The 19,929-nt window shown below is 43.6% G+C and overlaps 1 protein-coding gene across 4 annotated transcripts in view; it reads right to left on the bottom strand.

Annotated features, from left to right (window-relative positions):
• zmynd11 (zinc finger, MYND-type containing 11) overlaps positions 1-19,929 on the bottom strand; it is a 45,879-nt gene that overhangs the window by 18,161 nt on the left and 7,789 nt on the right. For 3 of the 4 annotated variants that reach the window (XM_075482651.1, XM_075482653.1, XM_075482652.1), the window contains 4 exons: positions 19,782-19,917; positions 13,477-13,636; positions 11,075-11,098; positions 2,771-2,932 (listed from right to left, as the gene is read on the bottom strand). In XM_075482651.1, coding sequence (XP_075338766.1) covers positions 2,771-2,932; positions 11,075-11,098; positions 13,477-13,636; positions 19,782-19,912 — 477 coding nt within the window. In that variant the 5' untranslated portion in view covers positions 19,913-19,917. The remainder of the gene's footprint in view (positions 1-2,770; positions 2,933-11,074; positions 11,099-13,476; positions 13,637-19,781; positions 19,918-19,929) is intronic. The other variant, XM_075482654.1, reaches the window with a different exon arrangement.

Here is a 19,929-nt window from a genome sequence, read left to right as displayed (position 1 = left end):
GCTGTTTACAATTTAGTTCCCACGAATTCGGCGCTACTAAAGCTAGCCGCAGTGAGCAACGCACTTCCGGTTATTTTCACAAAATAAAATACCCGTTGCCTTTTATCATAGGGAAAGCCATTACCATACAATTGGTGCTTTTGTTTTGAAAACAGGAAGTGAACCTACCCTCGTTGTAGCTAGCTTGAAACTGCCGTTTTAACAGGAAATGACAATCGGCGACGTCACGTTACGTTGCATCTTGGGTAGTTTGAGTATGAGTAGTAACCTCATGATGCATACCCAACATTTCGGAGAATCTAGTATGCATCCGGGAACTTTTCACTTACTCAAACTTGCATACTAACTCCAAAAGTTAGTAGGAGTAGTGGGAGAAGTATGCGGTTTCGAACACAGCCTTCATCTTTAAACGACTCCCTGCTCCCCTGCAGGCATCATGGCTGAATCTGGCTCCTTGGTCCTTCCAGATGTGGCGTCATCGGTGACCTCGCTGAGCAGCAGTGACAGAGCCTCTGATCTCTGTTAAATTAAATCACGACTTAAACGTCTGCTCGAGTAAAACACGAGTCAGCAGAGTCCCGCAGATTCACCTCACCTCTGGCGTCGGCCTCTAAATGAAACGCCAATCACTCCGCTTCGCCCCGGAGGGGATTTACCGTCCGACTCGCCGCGGCAATTTATCAAGAGTGAATTTATTTAATTTATTACAAACACCGGGGGCCTTATTTCCTAAAAGAGTCCAATGGCAGGACGAGCTGCACGCAAGCCCGGGCAAGATGAAGGATGATAGGAGCAGGAGCTTTGGAATGAACACACTTTCAGCAGAATAGTGCACGTCTGGCAGAGGTTTGTTTTGAAAGAAAGCCAAATAAAATATCTCCCGTTGAGTAGATTGATTCAATAATGAGACGATGTCATCTGAAACTGTCGGTTCGTAGTTATATTAAAAGGTCCTGAAGCTCGACTGATGCTCCGTTTCACGCATGAGGTCAATTTTCAGCAAATATTCATTTTCATTTAAAGTTATTGTCACAGTTTTGACTCGTAACCTTTGAGTTCCAGTTTTTACATATCAGGACATAATGAATAATCACCAACAGAGTATGGTAGTATGTGGTGGTTCGTATCACTGCCTGCTGTGTAAAACAGGTTCTGCTTTAAAGACTGTTTGAAACGGTAATTGTCGCTTTCACAACCTCTCGACTGGATTACTGCGACTCGTTATATGATATGCTGGAACCGTCTCACTCTCCAGACTTCAGGCGCCCTTCATCGGTTCATCACAAACTAATTTTAAGATTCTTTCACTTGTTTGCAGAGGTGGGTAGTAACGAGTTACATTTACTTGAGTAAGTTTTTTAAATAATTGTACTTCTAGGAGTAGTTTTAAATCACTATACTTTTTACTTTTACTTGAGTAGATGTGTGCAGCAGAAACTGTCCTCTTACTCCGCTACATTAGGCTACAATGAGCTGGTTACTTTTCTTCTTACCTCTTTGGTATTCTACGCCTCATTATTTTTATCCCCCCGCGTACGCCTCATTTTAATGTTTTATTCTGACAGAGAGAGAGACTTCCGCCAAAGGCTCTACCACCTGACTGTGTTCCACCAATCAGACGCAGCCGTGCAGTCTGGTCACGTGACCGTACTCGATCTCAGCGGCGGGACGGGTTAGCTTTAGCATTAGCAGTCGTAGCAAACAAAGAAAGAAACAGATGAAAAATGTCAGAACCAACGGTGGGAAATGAAGACGCAGACGAGGCCTCATACTGAAAGCATGTTTACCTTACAAAGAGTGAGAAACAGCAGCTACATTATGTGTCTTCTGTGTCAACCAAAACAAACGCACATTTCAGCAGAAACTCAACATCTAACTTGAGGAAACATGTAGCGCTAAGTTTCCTAAACTCGTTTTTTCCCCCATGGATAGGTGAATGTTTGTTTTTTAGGTTACATATGGGTTACATATGTTTTAAACATTTCCTAAGTCTCTTTTATTTTTTATTGAAGTACTTGAATGTACCTGGATTATTTTAATTTAAGCTATTTTGTAATTATAAATTCATTTTAATTTATTTTATCAATTGGATGAACTCTAATTTGCCTAAAGATGATTATTTAGTATTTCTGTCTGTCTGATTGAATGCTTGTGTTAACAAATAAATCAGACGTTACTCAACAGTTACTCAGTACTTGAGTAGTTTTTTCACCTTTTTTACTCTTACTCAAGTAATTATTTGGATGACTACTTTTTACTTTTACTTGAGTCATATTATTCTGAAGTAACAGTACTTTTATTTGAGTACAGTTTTTGGCTGCTCTACCCACCTCTGGTTGTTTGTAAGCGTCTTAATGTCCTTCCAGCCCTCTAAAGTCTGCAGATCAGCTCAAGCTCGAGTGACAAACTGGTGATTTGTATTCTTACTTTTCATTCCTTTTACGTTAGAAATAACATCTGGTGTCCACTTCTTTGTCCCCGTCTCAACTTTGCTGAATAATGTACAGCACTGAGGCTGTTTAAAGCCATACGTTGATAAAGTGGCTCGCTTGCTAAAAGCCATTTGAGAGGTTAAATATTCAGGTTAAATGTAAATGATTGACTTTGCTGTTCAGTTCATCAACATTCCTTTTAAAAATCATTGATTCCGTGTCTCGGAGGAGTTGGAAAGCCGGCAGGAAACCTGCTCTAAATCCTCCACAGCCTTCTGAATTAAGCACAACGTAGAAGTACGCCCATCACACACCAAAGAAGCGATCGCACCACCTACCCTGCAGACGACACACTGCCAATGGGAGCCTCCGTCTTTGGGCTTGCACTCCTCCGACAGACATTTGAGATGATACACCCGGAAGCAGTTGTCGCACGGCAGGACGTCGCCGGGCAGGTGGCACTCGAAGCAGTACCAGTCGTGGCTCTCTGCCTCCCAGTCCTGCAGGGCACAAACAGCAGAGCACAAGTTTGGGTTACCCCCCCACCTCCAGGCCGCCGAGAGGAGAGAAAGTGTGCTCCAACTCTAAGGCTCTCAGATTAAATCAAAATCAAATCAAATTTATTTGTAGCACATTTCATGTACAGAACAATTCAAAGTGCTTCACATAAAATAAAAGCATTGCAGCAGGGAGTGGAAGTAGCATTAAAAATACATAAAAGAATATAAAGAGAAACAAATAAAATAATTTAAATGAATTTAAAAACAAGCAACAGTCCAGATAAGTTAAAAGATTTCGTGCAGATTTCATGCATAGACACGAGAAAAGAAATATTAGATTAACTGGACTTTAGATGTGAAAGTGAGCAGAAAACAAGCAGAAAATAAACAACACTTCCACCTCTGGAACACTACGTGTCCAAAAAAATTCTACCTACTGCCACTTTTATCTTATTTTATCTTATTCGATTTTGTTATATTTTATTGCTTTCACTGTTCTTTTATTGTTTTTACTTATTCTTCTCTTTATTTATTACCTGCTGTAAAGCACTTTGGTACACCGTAATGATAGTCTGTAAAGGGCTGTATGGATAAAATACATTTACATTTAACGTGCACGGCTACGTGCACAGATGAGCTGCAGTTACAGCTCAGCTGGGCCGTTGAACTGGACATTAGAGCAGCGCATGATGTCCGATGCTTTAGCTGTGGATTATGTGAGAAACACACTGCAGAGCAGCTTTATGGGGAATTCAGCTGCATTTGGACCAAAGTCCATCCGACTTCATCACGTGGCTGCGTTCCTCCGGCTCAGACGGAAAGATTTACATCTGAAAAGTCCAGTTTGGGCCGGATTCAGATCAAATAACGACTTATTTATTCATTTATTTCACGCTTACAGATGAGCACTGTCGTGGTTGGAAATCAGACCTTCTGAAGGAGCTTTACACGGTTCGATCCACGAGGCCTTGGATGCAGCAGATGATGTGATTCTGAAGCAACGTCATTCTGAGATGAACCAAAGTGTTCCCCAGGGTCAGTACTCGGGCCACTGCTATTCATTAAGATTCTCATTTTTAGGCTGCTGATGTGGGAACGTGCGCTGCTCAGCATCAACAGAGCAACGGGACCCACTGGGCCATTTAAAACTCACTTTTAAGGGGAAGAAAGTGAGTAAAAATCAAAGCTGCAGAAGAAAAGATTCTTTTCTCATTGAAAGAGGACAAAAGTGCTCGTATTTCACTAGTTTAACGGCTTCACATCACGGTGGAGATACGCCTGAGCATGCGGTCACGGAGCCTTCATCGGAGTCGGTCACCCCGTCAATAAAAAGGCCGAAGATGAAGATCTTTGGAGCAACTCCCAATTAGTTCATGTCCATTACAAACAGTGAGTGTGGCTCAGACTGACGGGCGTCACAGCTTCTGAATCATCCCCCTTCAAGCCAGTTTCTTTTAAAGGTCGCCCTCTCCAGCTGGCACTGACGACTCACTCTATTATCATGTTTAATTATCCACATTTCCTGCACGGATCGCTGTTTTATGCTCTGAAATCTGAAGACTTAGGGGTCATCTGAGCATCGGAAATCATCAAGAAAGTGGATTCAGACCCTATAAAAGAGGACCAAAGAGCAGGTTGGTGAACTGAAACACTTAGCCTCAGTCTGGATATTAAGATGAGCAGCACATGTTGGATTTCCAGTATTCTTTTAAAACTTCTCTCCTTTTATTCCTTTATCCTCGACGATTAGCCAAAGACTGAAGTTGGAGCTCAGTTTTGTTTCTCCTTGAAGGCCCAAAGGAGACGACATAATGCTGACGAGGGGATTTAATAGAGCGTCATTTCCCTAATCAAATCAAAATAAATCCAGAACGTCTCATAGAAAAGAACGTAATGAGTTGGGGACCAAATTAAGCATTCAGCCGAGGCTTCTGGGTATTTATCGCACTTCGGACGGAGCAAAAACTGTGAAAAATCGCCTTATTTGGTGCCATTAAAGGCACCTTGGCGCTGCTCTTTTGCTAAAACTGCACCACATTTTGTACGATTTTAGACGTGATGTCGTCTACTTTAATCTTGAAAGAGAGAACAACCCAATTCGGATCAGTTGGACGTCTGCGTGGAGGAGATGAGGTCACACGACATCGGTTACCAGGACGACCGTTTCTCTGCGGGCAGATAGCAGAACTACTTCTTTCCGTTAGCACGTTAGCTGCTCTCATCAGAAGCTGAACCAAAGGATGCAGCTCAGAAGGAAAGTTCTCCTTTAGGATAAATACTTTCATTTGGAAATAATCTGAGAATCTTCAGCTCTTTTGTTCAGTAAGAGAAAACATGTTTGCTTATAACTTTGCCAAAGTAAATTGATTGACGATGGTCCCTTTCCTCTACATCAGAGATCCTCATTGCACGGCTCCTCAAGCTTTAATTGGCGGCTCGCTCTCACATAGTAGCTTATAACAATATGCTAACAATAACAATACATTTTTTTTCAAATAACACACAGCGAATACTGCACAGTATTAAGTATTTTTATTAAGTTTGCGTTTTTGTAGTATTAAGTATTTTTATTAAGTATTAATTAAGGCTTAATGGTGTTTCCTAAAGGGGGAACTGTTAAACCTGGCAACGCAGCCCGCTTAAACCACAGAGCACGCTAGCTCCTTTAGCCAGCGCGAGATGCAGGCACAATGGATCGGTTTTTAATTAAAAAAGGGCAAAAACATAGTAACACTGCAATACCTGGATATCTGTTTATCCCTAGATTTTGTCAGGTTTTGCTTTTTTGTTTGTTTTTTATTTGTTTTTTTTTTCTCTCTTTCCTTTCACTGTGTGGGTTTTTGCTGTTGTATGGTTGTTTGTTTGCTTGTTTGCTTGTTCACCTCGTTCTGTGTATTATAAGGCGCTTTCATGCTTCTGTACAAAGCTTTTCGTGTAAAATTTCAAAAAGCAATAAAGATTTAAAGGTTTAAAAAAAAAAAAAAGGGCAAAAACCAGCACAGAAACCATGCTCATCCTGAATGTCTCACTATGATTACAACAACAAACTACAAATACAACATGAAGAAAGTCATGGAGCCAGTATTAAGGTGAATGTGGTCTGAATTGAAAATGTATTGGCTGTGTTGTTTCTTTTTTTGTGGGATGTTTTATATGTAGAAATGCATATTTGCAAAAGGGGACTTTAGTATGTTGTGGTAAAAGTGGCTCTTCCCTTGATTTTGCTGCCAATGTGGCTCTGGTGAAATAAATAGTGAGTATCTCTGCTCTAAATTGTAAAGCTAATCCTGCAGAAAGCACAATCTGCCTTTGATTAGATAAAAGCGACAGTCTTTCAGCTTGTTAGACACAAATTGCCGTTTTTCTTTGACTCATTTTGATGAGGCAGTTTAAGTCAGGGATGTGGAGGATGCAGTGTGAAGCAACGAGAAGTTCGTCTGCTCATCAGCCTGCCAACAGTCCAACTCCACCCACCTACAGTCTGGACCGAGTCGGGAGGGGAGAGCACGACTGGCTGCAGCTCCATAAAGAAGCGTCTGCGCCTCGTCCTTCATTTCCTCCCCACGAGCTTGGTTTAGAGCTGGCTGAAGCCCGTCAGACTCAGCTTTGGAACTGAGAGCCGGCTCAGAGGTGCTGAAATGAGCCCGAAACGATCTAACACAACACACCCGATATATGAATATTCAGCTTTTTAACGCTGCTGCCATCTCCCTGCGGGTGTCCACATCAGGTGCCCATAAAGCAGAGCAACACGCCCACTGGAGCTGTGGCCAAAGTCAGACTTTCAGGAGCTAACCGAGTCCACAAAAAACTACATTTCACACTTTCAGGCTTAAAATCTATTTGTATTTCTGCCCATTTTGGAGCGTACAGGGTCTAAAATCCATCCACAGATTCCTGACTTCTGGGCGGGGGGGTAGACTGATCCCAGGCCACGACACAAACTGCTTCCAGTCCAAATAAACTGTATTTAATTCCTAAAATGAACATAGACCCATATACCTTTGTGTAATTAACTGGGTTATGTGGAAAAATGTACATTTTTAAAATCTGTGCAGTCATCCACGTGAATATAAAGCCAGCAGAGCTCTTAGATCCAAGGACTCAGGTCAGCTGGTCCAGTCCAGAGTCCAGACTAAACATGGAGAAGCAGCATTTAGCTGTTATGCTGCAAACAAGTGGAACAAACTGCCAGTGGAGATTAAACTTTCACCAAATGGAGACATTTTTAAATCCAGGTTAAAAACATTTCTGTTCTCATGTGTCTATGCATGAAATCTGCACGATATCTTTGAACTTATCTGGACTGTTGCTTGTTTTTAAATTCATTTAAAGGATTTTATTTGTTTCTCTTTATATTCTTTTAATGCTTCTTCCACTCCCTGCTGCAATGCTTTTATTTTATGGAAAGCACTTTGAACTGTTAGTACATGAAATGTGCTACAAACAAATTTGATTTAATTTGAGTTACGTCACGTGACTCCGGTTGATTGACGGGTGAACGGACGGCGTTAATGGGAAAAGCAAAGGTAATAATGTGGAGTCATCATGGATCATCATCATGGCCAAAGAAGCCATCAGGTGCCCAGTTTAGGAAGAGGAGAAGAGGAGAAACGGGCAGAAGATAAAGGGATGCAGAGTTCTATCAGTGACGTAGGCTATAGGCTATCTGTTAGCCTCTTGCTAACATGTTGCTATTAGCCACGACTGTGTTTGATTTTTAGTTTTGCTGAACTAGAGTTAGAATTGAGGCATCATGTCATGCAGCTAATTTCACCCAAAGGCAACCTGGTCTGGTTTGTGTTTGCAACTCAACAAGAAGTCCTGACTGTGGATTATTTTTATTGTTATGAGCTATATGCTAAATTAAATAACTTAAATAACTAATATAATTATAATAATAATATAATTATAATATACACTGACATGGCATTTTGTAAGCTACATGTGGTATCTTTTTGTATTTAAGATTATATATAATAAAGTGGCCCTGTGATGGACTGGCGGCCTGTCCAGAGGTTACGCTGCCTGTCGCCCACTGACCACTGGGATGGGCTCCAGCCCCCCCGCGACATGGTTTAAGCGGGCTGCGTTGCCAGGTTTAACAGTTCCCCCTTTAGGAAACACCATTAATCCTTAATTAATAAAAAATACTTCATACTACAAAAACGCAAACTTAATAAAAATACTTAAAGGTAGGGTAGGAGATCCTGGATTTGGAGTCCAGCGAAGCTGCATTTTGAAAATACACAGGTAAAAAGTCCCAACCCTTTTCTTCACTTTCCCCCCGAAGCCACGCCTCTAGAGTACATGAACGTGCACGAGCACGAAGGTGCACGAGCGCTGTTCTGACAGCAAGCATCGATCGTTGCCGTATTTAGTATTTAGTATATGCTAACTATACGTTTAATAATGCTAGGTGCTAGCCAAGCTGGCTCTAGTTTAGCTTCCTGCCAAGCTTCGTTCACGGAGCAGGGTACGCGCACAGGGGGGGGGGGGGGGGGGGGAGCAGATTGCAGTTCAGTATGATTGGATACTGTTTTTCCTAGATTGTACGTTCTAGAGGCCACTAAAACTTTTCATATTTGTGTCAAAACTTTTAATTAATTGGTTGCAATGGGGGTGTGAAGAGTATTTCAAGCAATATGTAAAAAAATGTTCCAGAAAAAGAACCCCTACCCCGCCTTTAATCCTGTGCAGTACTCGCTGTGTGTTATTTGAATAAATGTATTGTTATTGTTACCATATTGTTATAAGCTACTATGCGAGTGTGAGCCGCCAATTAAAGCTTGAGGAGCCGCGCAATGAGTATCTTACGGTAACTGCAGCTGAACGGCCTTAAGATGCTGCTTTTAGTGTAAAAAAGCATTAAACCTGGACTTAATCCAACCCAGCTTGAGACATTTAAAACTTGGTTGTGCTCGTTAGAAAGGTTTACGATCGGTGAGTCAATGCTGTGGTCATCTGTTTGAGCAAATATCCCGAGGTCAGGCGAAGGACTCAGCTCATGCCAGCTGGCCTGAATCCAGGAAGAACTGGCCTCCGACTGTCCTCTGAGCGACTGCTAACCTGCAGGAAGCAGCCGGGCCCGTTACCAGCAGCAGGCATGAAGAGAACTGCAGGCCGCGGCCACTTTTTCACTCGTAAATCAGAATAAAGAAGAAAACAAGCGTGCCAGACGGGAGTTAAGAGCACAGCAGAACGCACCGTTCTGAGGAACACAACCACAAAGACCACATTACTCAGAGCGCTTGCTGCCCGACTGCAGGTACGCAGGAATTCTCTCAGGAATATGAGACTGATTGTTATTCCAGCGACACGTAGCAGCGGGTTGGGATTCAAGGTTTTGAGCTGCGACTTTAAAAGAAAACAAGCAACGGCACACCTGAAGGTGGGCAGCGAGCACACATTTCATCCTTCCTGTGGCCACGTGGACGCAGCGCAGCGGCGGACTGAGTGAAGCCGTTTAAGGAAACCAGATACGATTCAGCTTAAAGGGATAGTTCGCCTCCTTTGACATGAAGCTGTGTAACATCCCATATTAGCAACATCATTTCTGAACATCTTCTTACCCCCTGCTGCGTCCTGTGAGCAGAGTTCCAGCCTCGTTTTGGTGTTGATGAAGGTAGTCCGGCTAGTTGGCTGGGGTTTAAAAAATAAAGCGTTTTGCTTCTCAGAACAATATGCGTTCAACAGAGTAATACATTTGCATCACAAAATGGTTCTCCAGGAAAAAGTCAGACCTCACAATCCCTTGGCCCTATTTTCTCTCCCTTCGTATCACTGCCTGCTGCCGACGGCCGCGCCTGTTACGGTGTTTGAAACATACTTCTTCGACTTCGTTATAGGACTAGGTGTTGAAGTCCCTTCATCTTCATGGTAAGTGACAGTGGAGTGGGATTTGCCATTGCTGACCATGTGGTTTCGGCCATTTCCTCACAAGACACCCTCTGCCAGGGTTGGCCCACCACAGGCTGATCAGACCTGGGTGCGTGTCGAACGGTGGCACCACATGCTCACCTGGCAGCCCACGTTGTGTCCCTGCGCTAATATACCAGAGATTCAAACCACTACATTACACATGACATTCATTAACACCTTCCTGATTATGGCATTTATATCATATGCTGCAGGCAGTGATACGAAGGGAGAGAAAATAGGGCCAAGCGATTGTGAGGTCTGACTTTTTCTGGATTCAATTCAATTCAGTTTTATTTATAAAGCGCCAAATACACCAAATGTCATCTCAAGGCACTTAAATAATAAAGTCCAATTCAAGCCAATTGGAATTCAATTCATTGTAATCATAATTATTTACAAAATAATCCAATTCATTCATTTAGAGCCAATTCAAAAACAATTTCCTAGCTAAGGAAACAAACAGATTGCACCGAAACTTGTCTTCAGTCCAATCTGAAGGCGACTGTGGAGAGAAAAAACTCCCTTTTTTAACAGGAAGAAACCTCTGGCAGAACCAGAACCAGGGAGGGTGGCCATCCGCCTCCACCAGCTGGGGTTTGAGAAGACAGAAAGAGGGGAAAACCACTGCTGCCGCCTGCCGACAGCCGCGCCGGTGTTTGCTGCTCGTTCTGCACGGTCTGCACAGCAGGCAGTGATACGAAGGGAGAGAAAATAGGGCCAAGCGATTGTGAGGTCTGACTTTTTCCTGGAGAACCATTTTGTGATGCAAATGTATTACTCTGTTGAACGCATATTGTTCTGAGAAGCAAAACGCTTTATTTTTTAAACCCCAGCCAACTAGCCGGACTACCTTCATCAACACCAAAACGAGGCTGGAACTCTGCTCACAGGACGCAGCAGGGGGTAAGAAGATGTTCAGAAATGATGTTGCTGATATGGGATGTTACACAGCTTCATGTCAAAAGAGGCTAACTGTCCCTTTAAAAAAAGCTGCAGCAAGTGGATTAAACAGGGGAAGAAGACTGAGATCTTCCACCTCATTTTGTTCAGTTTTCTGCAGCCTGCTTGGAAAAAGATTCACTCAAATCCAAAAACTGCGCTGCTTGTGGCACGAAGGATTTCTCACAGGATGATGTTAGTCGACGGCGGGGGTGAAGGGGGGTGAAGGGGGGTCTAATGAGGAACAAACGCCGGTTTTTAGAATAACAATGCAGTCCTTACCTTGCTCCCCTCGGCCTTCGGCTCCTGTGATTGGAAGTGATTCAGAGAGGAGAGTTTAGAAGGCCTGCAGCTAAAATGAGCGTCACGCCTTCACATGAAACACCTTTCATCTGAACCGAGGAGGAAAAAGTGCCACATCTGGCACGTTTTCCTGATTCCCAAACAGGGAACATTTAATATGGAATCATTTGGTTTGAGTCAAACAGCCATTTTAAAAGCGGTTAACATTAAAACAAACGTCTTTATGTCATCGTTCTGGCCTCTCTGGTGTTCCTGAAATCATCTATTCCTCCAAATGACCTATAAAAAAATATATATATATATATATATATATATATATATATATCTTAACTTTATTCACTGATTCAGATCATTTTCTCATCACCTTCCAACATAAAGAATAAACATTGCTGATGTAAAGTCCATGAATTGATGTTAACACGTGTTCACACTGTGAGCAGCCTGACGGGTGGGTCCTCATCACAAACGTATTCATCATTAAACTCGGGGTGAACGGATGAGTCCACGTTACAGCTGCTGCGACGGTTCCTTCCTTACGACCAACGTGGAGCCGAAAAAGAGGCGAAAAAAAGCCTAAAGAGTTGTTTTTTGTGCTTTGCCATTACAGATGTTTTCACAGAAATAAATGCACGGACGGCAGAGGTTCCTTCTGAGGGAAGACGCTCCAACATGACCATCTAGATCAGTGTTTCCCATGTCTCCCTGCTCCGGGAAACGATTAAAATGTTTAATCTAATTAATCACATGATTTCCCTGATTAATCACGATTAATCGCATTTGTACGCAGAATCCAAAAATGAATCCTAAAGTAGTGTATAGCTTTTAGCATTTAGCTTTATTTTAAATGTGCTGCCATATGAATGAAAGTGCCATAACATTTGTTGTGCAAACACACTTTTAACATCAGCATCTTTCTGTAGTTTTTATGTAGAAGCCTCGCTCCACTGTCTGTTTCCTTGAATGACTTGCTGCTATCAGTTGTGTGTTTTGCCTTTAAGTGATATTTTAGACTGGAACTACTACGCTGAGAAGACAATTCAACTTGGCAGAGTTTACAGATGACTTTGGTTCTGTCGACTCCGCCGTCTGGAAGAACTTTAACATGAAAATGGCCGAGTAAAAGTTCCGTACCCTTCTCCATGTTTGGTGGATCCGCCGATTACTTTCTTTTCCTGTTCCGCAGCAGACAGCAACAGACTTTTACAAAATAAAAGCCTGTGAGCGACAGACTTTTACAAAATAAAAGCCTGTGAACACCAGACTTTTACAAAATAAAAGCCTGTGAGCAAGACTTTTACAAAATAAAAGCCTGTGAACACCAGACTTTTACAAAATAAAAGCCTGTGAGCGACAGACTTTTACAAAATAAAAGCCTGTGAACACCAGACTTTTACAAAATAAAAGCCTGTGAGCGACAGACTTTTACAAAATAAAAGCCTGTGAACACCAGACTTTTACAAAATAAAAGCTTGTGAACACCAGACTTTTACAAAATAAAAGCCTGTGAGCGACAGACTTTTACAAAATAAAAGCCTGTGAACACCAGACTTTTACAAAATAAAAGCCTGTGAGCAACAGACTTTTACAAAATAAAAGCCTGTGAGCGACAGACTTTTACAAAATAAAAGCCTGTGAACACCAGACTTTTACAAAATAAAAGCCTGTGAACACCAGACTTTTACAAAATAAAAGCCTGTGAGCAACAGACTTTTACAAAATAAAAGCTTGTGAACACCAGACTTTTACAAAGCAAAATAAATAATAAAACCTGCGCTAATGCGCGATAAAATATTTAATATTAACATAATTAACAAGTTTGCGCGATAATAACGAGTTAACTCGCCCAGCCCTAATAATCATTGTTATTGTTGTTATTATTATAGTTAACCTGTTATTAAAATGTAACTCTGAAGGCTACGGGTACAGAATGAGTAAGGAGACTTTTTGAAATTAGATTCAAAAAGCCTTCAGCTTCGTTTGTTCCAGGTTTAATGTTGAAGCAGAACTTAACTTGGTTTCCACATGAAAAGGTTCATCGTTACATCTGCAGAGAGGGAAGAACTTCCTCGATTTTAGACATTTTTCCATTAAAAATCCAGGCGGTTCTGCGGTTTAGAGGCAGTAAAATGATGCAGGGTAGAAATCCATCTCAGGATTTTATGAATCGATATTCGACAGTTTTCAAACGGAAACCATTTTAACAGGATCGGCCCAAACTTTAACCCGTCGGAGGGTTTTTTCCTGTTTTCTCGCGACTCGTTTCTTCAGAGATGCGATTTCTTTCCGAGTGTTGCTCACAGCGTGAACACATGCAGGTGAAGACGAAAGAAAAAACAGACGTTTGGTGTCACATGAGATGCTGAACCCCCCCCTGGACTCACCATCTCATCCCCGGGCAGCCAGTAGCCCTCCTGCTCGATGCCGGCCTTCGAGCCCTTGCAGCCCACGGTCAGCGTCTCCACCACCAGCCCGTCCTTCACGGCCAGACTCAGCTGTCTGGCGGTCTCTTTTGGGTGCATGCCAAATACACGGCTCAGGTACCTGTGCAGGTGAGAGAGAAGGCGCCGTGAAGCAAAAACAGCGTCGGAGGCCGTAAAAACCGTGCTTTGACTTTAAGATTCACATTTATCTGTCAGGCGCAGCTGAAGACCCCCCACCCCCCCGGATCCTCGGGACCACCTCTGAGGAAACCTCGGCTGAGTTCGAAACCGCATACTACATAATCATCCATGCAGAGCGTTTACCCACAATGCATCTCGCTCCTGCCCGAGCCGAAATCAGCCGGCCTGAAGCTGATTTCTCTTAAGCTCTAAACTCTGTAAACTTTAGCAACATTTGAAACATTTTCAGGTGAGAAAGTAGTCGTTTAGATCCCCAACGTGTTGAAAACCTGACAAAATACCGGCTGTTTACAATTTTGTTCCCACGAATTCGGCGCTACTAAAGCTAGCCGCAGTGAGCAACGCACTTCCTGTTATTTTCACAAAATAAAATACCCGTTGCCTTTTATCATAGGGAAAGCCATTACGATACAATTGGTGCTTTTGTTTTGAAAACAGGAAGTGAACCTACCCTCGTTGTAGCTAGCTTGAAACTGCCGTTTAGACAGGAAATGACGATCGGCGACGTCACGTTACGTTGCATCTTGGGTAGTTTGAGTATGAGGAGTAACCTCATGATGCATACCCAACATTTCGGAGAATCTAGTATGCATCCGGGAACTTCTCGCTTACTCAAACTCGCATACTAACTCAAACAGTTAGTAGGAGAAGTAGAAGTAGTAGGAGAAGTATGCGGTTTGGAACACAGCCCTCCTTTTCCCCAATCACAACATTTCCCATTCCAATCATCTCTCAGGCCCTACTCCTTCCACTTCCTCCTTTCACGTGCCTACAGACTCTCTGTTTTCAAATAAAAGGCTTGGCTATTTCCTGCAGCTGCCTGCCAGGAAACCTCTCAGAAAGGTCATGAATCCTCTCCCCGAGGCACTCGGCCAACGAGGGGAAAGTCGGCGGGGAACCAGGTGACGGTCTGTGTTTACCTCTGAGGAGCCCATAGCGTGAACACAGTCAGACCGCATTACTCAGACCCGAAGCTGTAAACTCACGACCCATTTGTAGCTCTCAGTTTCACACCAGTCTCCCTCCCCAAACTGCAGCAGGAAGCCGGAGACGAAGCAGAGTTTCTCCTGCTTCTGGTAGAATTAAAAGGCCCACGAGCCGGCAGTCTGAGCGCTTAAATTTACCACAACACTGGAACTCTGTGAGCTTTGAGAAAGCTTCAAAACAAACTAAACATTACTGATTACCAGAGCAAACATGACAGAATCTGTTGAATGATTAAACGGAAACCAGCAGTTTTTAAAAACAAAGAACCGTTCACAGTCGAAACTTCTCAGGGTTTTTTTTTTTAGGGCTGGGCAACGATTAAAATGTTTAATCTAATTAATCACATGATTTCCCTGATTAATCACGATTAATCGCATTTGTACGCAAAATCCAAAAATGAATCCAAAAGTAGCGTATAGCTTTTAGCATTTAGCTTTATTTTAAATGTGCTGCCATATGAATGAAAGTGCCATAACATTTGTTGTGCAAACACACTTTTAACATCAGCATCTTTCTGTAGTTTTTATGTAGAAGCCTCGCTCCACTGTCTGTTTCCTTGAATGACTTGCTGCTATCAGTTGTGTGTTTTGCCTTTAAGTGATATTTTAGACTGGAACTACTACGCTGAGAAGACAATTCAACTTGGCAGTGTTTACAGATGACTTTGGTTCTGTCGACTCCGCCGTCTGGAAGAACTTTAAAATGAAAATGGCCGAGTAAAAGTTCCGTACCCTTCTCCATGTTTGGTGGATCCGCCGATTACTTTCTTTTCCTGTTCCGCAGCAGACAGCAACAGACTTTTACAAAATAAAAGCCTGTGAGCAACAGACTTTTACTAAATAAAAGCCTGCGAGCAACAGACTTTTACAATAATAAAATAATTAATGAAACAGGGGTGGTCGGTGGCGTAGTGGGTTGAGCAGGCGCCCCATGTACAGAGGCTACAGTCCTCGCTGCAGCTGGCCCCGGTTCGAGTCCCGCATCAGACGGCCCTGTGCTGCGTGTTGTTCCCCCTCTCTCTGCCCCCTGCTTCCTGTCTCTCTGAACTTTCCTGTATCGTGACATGATTTCCTTATTCATCACAACTGTGGGAAACAAAGGAATACTCTAAATGAATATCAGCGCATTTATCTGCTTCCTTCACTTTAAAAAATGACCAAAATAGAAAGAAAAGCTAGCAAATTAGTAGCAGCGGCGGCGGATTTGTAGCCAAACGGTTTCACTGCGTGTGTCTTTAAAACTAATTGATGTTCTCCTTATTGAGGGAAAGTGTCGTAAATAATTAGGTTCTTAAAATGTTCTTCCAAATATGGTTTTATCATCCAATAGCAGAGAAGATTACTTTTGGCATAAATGCACCTAACTTACTCTAAGCTATTTATTCGTGAACTTACTGAGGCTGTGTTCGAAACCGCATACTTCTCCCACTAGTCCTCCTACTCATACTAACTTTCTGAGTTGGTATGCGAGTTTTAGTAAGCGAGAAGTTCCCGGATGCATACTAGATTCTCTGAAATGTTGGGTATGCATCATGAGGTTACTACTCATACTCAAACTACCCAAGATGCAACGTAACGTGATGTCGCCGATCGTCATTTCCTGTCAAAACGGCAGTTTCAAGCTAGCTACAACGAGGGTAGGTTCACTTCCTGTTTTCAAAACAAAAGCACCAATTGTATCCTAATGGCTTTCCCTATGATAAAAGGCAACGGGTATTTTATTTTGTGAAAATAACAGGAAGTGCGTTGCTCACTGCGGCTAGCTTTAGTAGCGCCGAATTCGTGGGAACAAAATTGTAAACAGCCGGTATTTTGTCCGATTTTCAACACGTTGGGGATCTAAACGACTACTTTCTCACCTGAAAATGTTTCAAATGTTGCTAAAGTTTACAGAGTTTAGAGCTTAAGCGAAATCAGCTTCAGGCCGGCTGATTTCGGCTTGGGCAGGAGCGAAATGCATGTAGTATGTAGTGTGCAGTATGCAGTATGTAGTGTGTAGTATGCAGTATGCAGTATGTAGTATGCAGTATGGAAGTATGCAGTGTGTAGTATGCAGTATGTAGTGTGTAGTATGCAGTATGCAGTATGTAGTATGCAGTATTGCAGTATGCAGTATGTACTGTGTAGTATGCAGTATGCAGTATGTAGTATGCAGTATGGAAGTATGCAGTATGCAGTGTGCAGTATGTAGTTTGCAGTATGTAGTGTGTAGTATGCAGTATGCAGTATGCAGTATGTAGTATGTAGTATGCAGTATGTAGTATGCAGTATGGAAGTATGCAGTATGCAGTGTGCAGTATGTAGTTTGCAGTATGTACTGTGTAGTATGCAGTATGCAGTATGTAGTATGTAGTATGCAGTATGGAAGTATGCAGTATGTAGTATGCAGTATGGAAGTATGCAGTATGCAGTGTGCAGTATGTAGTTTGCAGTATGTAGTGTGTAGTATGCAGTATGCAGTATGTAGTATGCAGTATGGAAGTATGCAGTATGCAGTGTGTAGTATGCAGTATGTAGTGTGTAGTATGCAGTATGTAGTATGCAGTATGTAGTATGTAGTATGCAGTATGCAGTGTGCAGTGTGCAGTATGTAGTTTGCAGTATGTAGTATGCAGTATGGAAGTATGCAGTATGCAGTGTGCAGTATGTAGTATGTAGTATGTAGTATGCAGTATGGAAGTATGCAGTATGCAGTGTGCAGTATGTAGTTTGCAGTATGTAGTATGTAGTATGCAGTGTGCAGTATGCAGTATGCAGTATGTAGTATGTAGTATGCAGTATGGAAGTATGCAGTATGCAGTGTGCAGTATGTAGTTTGCAGTATGTAGTATGCAGTATGGAAGTATGCAGTATGCAGTATGGAAGTATGCAGTATGCAGTATGTAGTTTGCAGTATGTAGTATGTAGTAGGCAGTATGTAGTATGCAGTATGTAGTATGCAGTATGTAGTTTGCAGTATGTAGTATGTAGTATGTAGTAGGCAGTATGTAGTATGCAGTATGTAGTATGCAGTATGTAGTATGTAGTATGCAGTATGTAGTATGTAGTATGTAGTAGGCGGTTTCGAACACAGCCACAGTGAAACAGGAGAAGCACCAAAGGACTTAGTTAATGATGAACCAAACGATTGGACGCTGCCTGGTCACCGAGGTTAATCATTGGCCTCCTCCATCTCCTACCGAGCCAGAGTCTTCAGCGCTCACCTCTGCAGCCGTGAAGCCGCACGGGGACTGGATTGGAAGCGGCTACCCCATGTTGCTGTTGCCATGACAACAGCCGCTCGCCGCCGATTATCATTTGGCAGGCGGCCAGCTCCCGAGGTGCTCGCCAACTTGCTGAAAGACCAGACGCGCCAAGCGTTTCATTCAAGTCTGCGCTCCACCCTCTGACGGAAGAATGAGGAACGAACAAAGTCTCCGACACGGATTCGAACGACCGGATCCCGCGCTTTTCCTCCATCAAACCAGGATTAAAACCAACAGCTGATTCAGTCAAACAACAAAAACACAACGAATCTGCTGCTTTAAAGGCTTTAAACATCACCGTTACACCAAAGATCGTTTCCACCTTTATACCAGATCCGCTGACAGGGGGAAACTATCCAGAGGGACACTGCCGACCGAAGCCCACGGGCCTCCATCAGGGTGGAGTTATCTTTGATTTTAGGGTCGAAACAACGAATCAAATCTAATAACCATAATGTTCCGCCTGCTTTCTCAACATGATTTCTCAGAGATTCAGGGATAACACCTTTCATTCATTCTCTCTGTTTCCACACACACAGAATCAGCCCACGATGAACCAGGAAACAGCTCAAAGACCTCACCCTGAAACTCCACCGGCCCTTCTCACCCTGAAACTCCACCGGCCCGTCTCACCCTGAAACTCCACCGGCCCGTCTCACCCTGAAACTCCACCGGCCTTTCTCACCCTGAAACTCCACCGGCCCGTCTCACCCTGAAACTCCACCGGCCCGTCTCACCCTGAAACTCCACCGGCCCGTCTCACCCTGAAACTCCACCGGCCCGTCTCACCCTGAAACTCCACCGGCCTTTCTCACCCTGAAACTCCACCGGCCTTTCTCACCCTGAAACTCCACCGGCCCGTCTCACCCTGAAACTCCACCGGCCTTACTCACCCTGAAACTCCACCGGCCCGTCTCACCCTGAAACTCCACCGGCCTTTCTCACCCTGAAACTCCACCGGCCTTTCTCACCCTGAAACTCCACCGGCCCGTCTCACCCTGAAACTCCACCGGCCTTACTCACCCTGAAACTCCACCGGCCCGTCTCACCCTGAAACTCCACCGGCCTTTCTCACCCTGAAACTCCACCGGCCTTTCTCACCCTGAAACTCCACCGGCCTTTCTCACCCTGAAACTCCACCGGCCCGTCTCACCCTGAAACTCCACCGGCCCGTCTCACCCTGAAACTCCACCGGCCCGTCTCACCCTGAAACTCCACCGGCCCGTCTCACCCTGAAACTCCACCGGCCCGTCTCACCCTGAAACTCCACCGGCCCGTCTCACCCTGAAACTCCACCGGCCCGTCTCACCCTGAAACTCCACCGGCCCGTCTCACCCTGAAACTCCACCGGCCCGTCTCACCCTGAAACTCCACCGGCCCGTCTCACCCTGAAACTCCACCGGCCTTTCTCACCCTGAAACTCCACCGGCCTTTCTCACCCTGAAACTCCACCGGCCTTTCTCACCCTGAAACTCCACCGGCCTTTCTTCCTCATTTCTTTTTTTGGGATCTTCTGAACTGAAAAATGCTCCTTAATCATTTCCTTAAAGGCGTTATTTGGAATAAATGATGCACAGAGCCAGTTAAAGTAACCGTGTAAGAAGCTGCTTTCGGGGGGGGGGGGGGGGGGTGCTGGACGCTTACTTCCTGGTTTAAAGAGGCACACGATTGCCAAGTCTACAAAGTTATTTTGAGTGCTGCTCAGGTCTCTAAAAGTTGTTTAAGGCTACAGAAAGATAACCTTTTTTTTTAAATATTAGTAACTAAAAACAGCTCGATGAAGCCGCCCCCTTTAAAGGATCCCAGAACGACTGTTGCATGATGTTTAACTTACTTGGAGATCCGGTCCATGTTTGCAATTTGTTTCTGGTTGCGAATGACCTCGATGGCCGCCCACACATACTGGACCACCTTAGGATCCGCCTGCCTCTTCTTCACCACACGTGACATGATTTCCTTATTCATCACAACTGTGGGAAACA

The sequence above is a fragment of the Odontesthes bonariensis genome, chromosome 14, assembly GCF_027942865.1.
Source record: "Odontesthes bonariensis isolate fOdoBon6 chromosome 14, fOdoBon6.hap1, whole genome shotgun sequence".
Lineage (NCBI taxonomy): Eukaryota > Metazoa > Chordata > Actinopteri > Atheriniformes > Atherinopsidae > Odontesthes > Odontesthes bonariensis.
The sequence above is the reverse complement of the archived record's forward strand: the minus strand, read 5'-3'. Positions and strand labels throughout refer to the sequence as shown.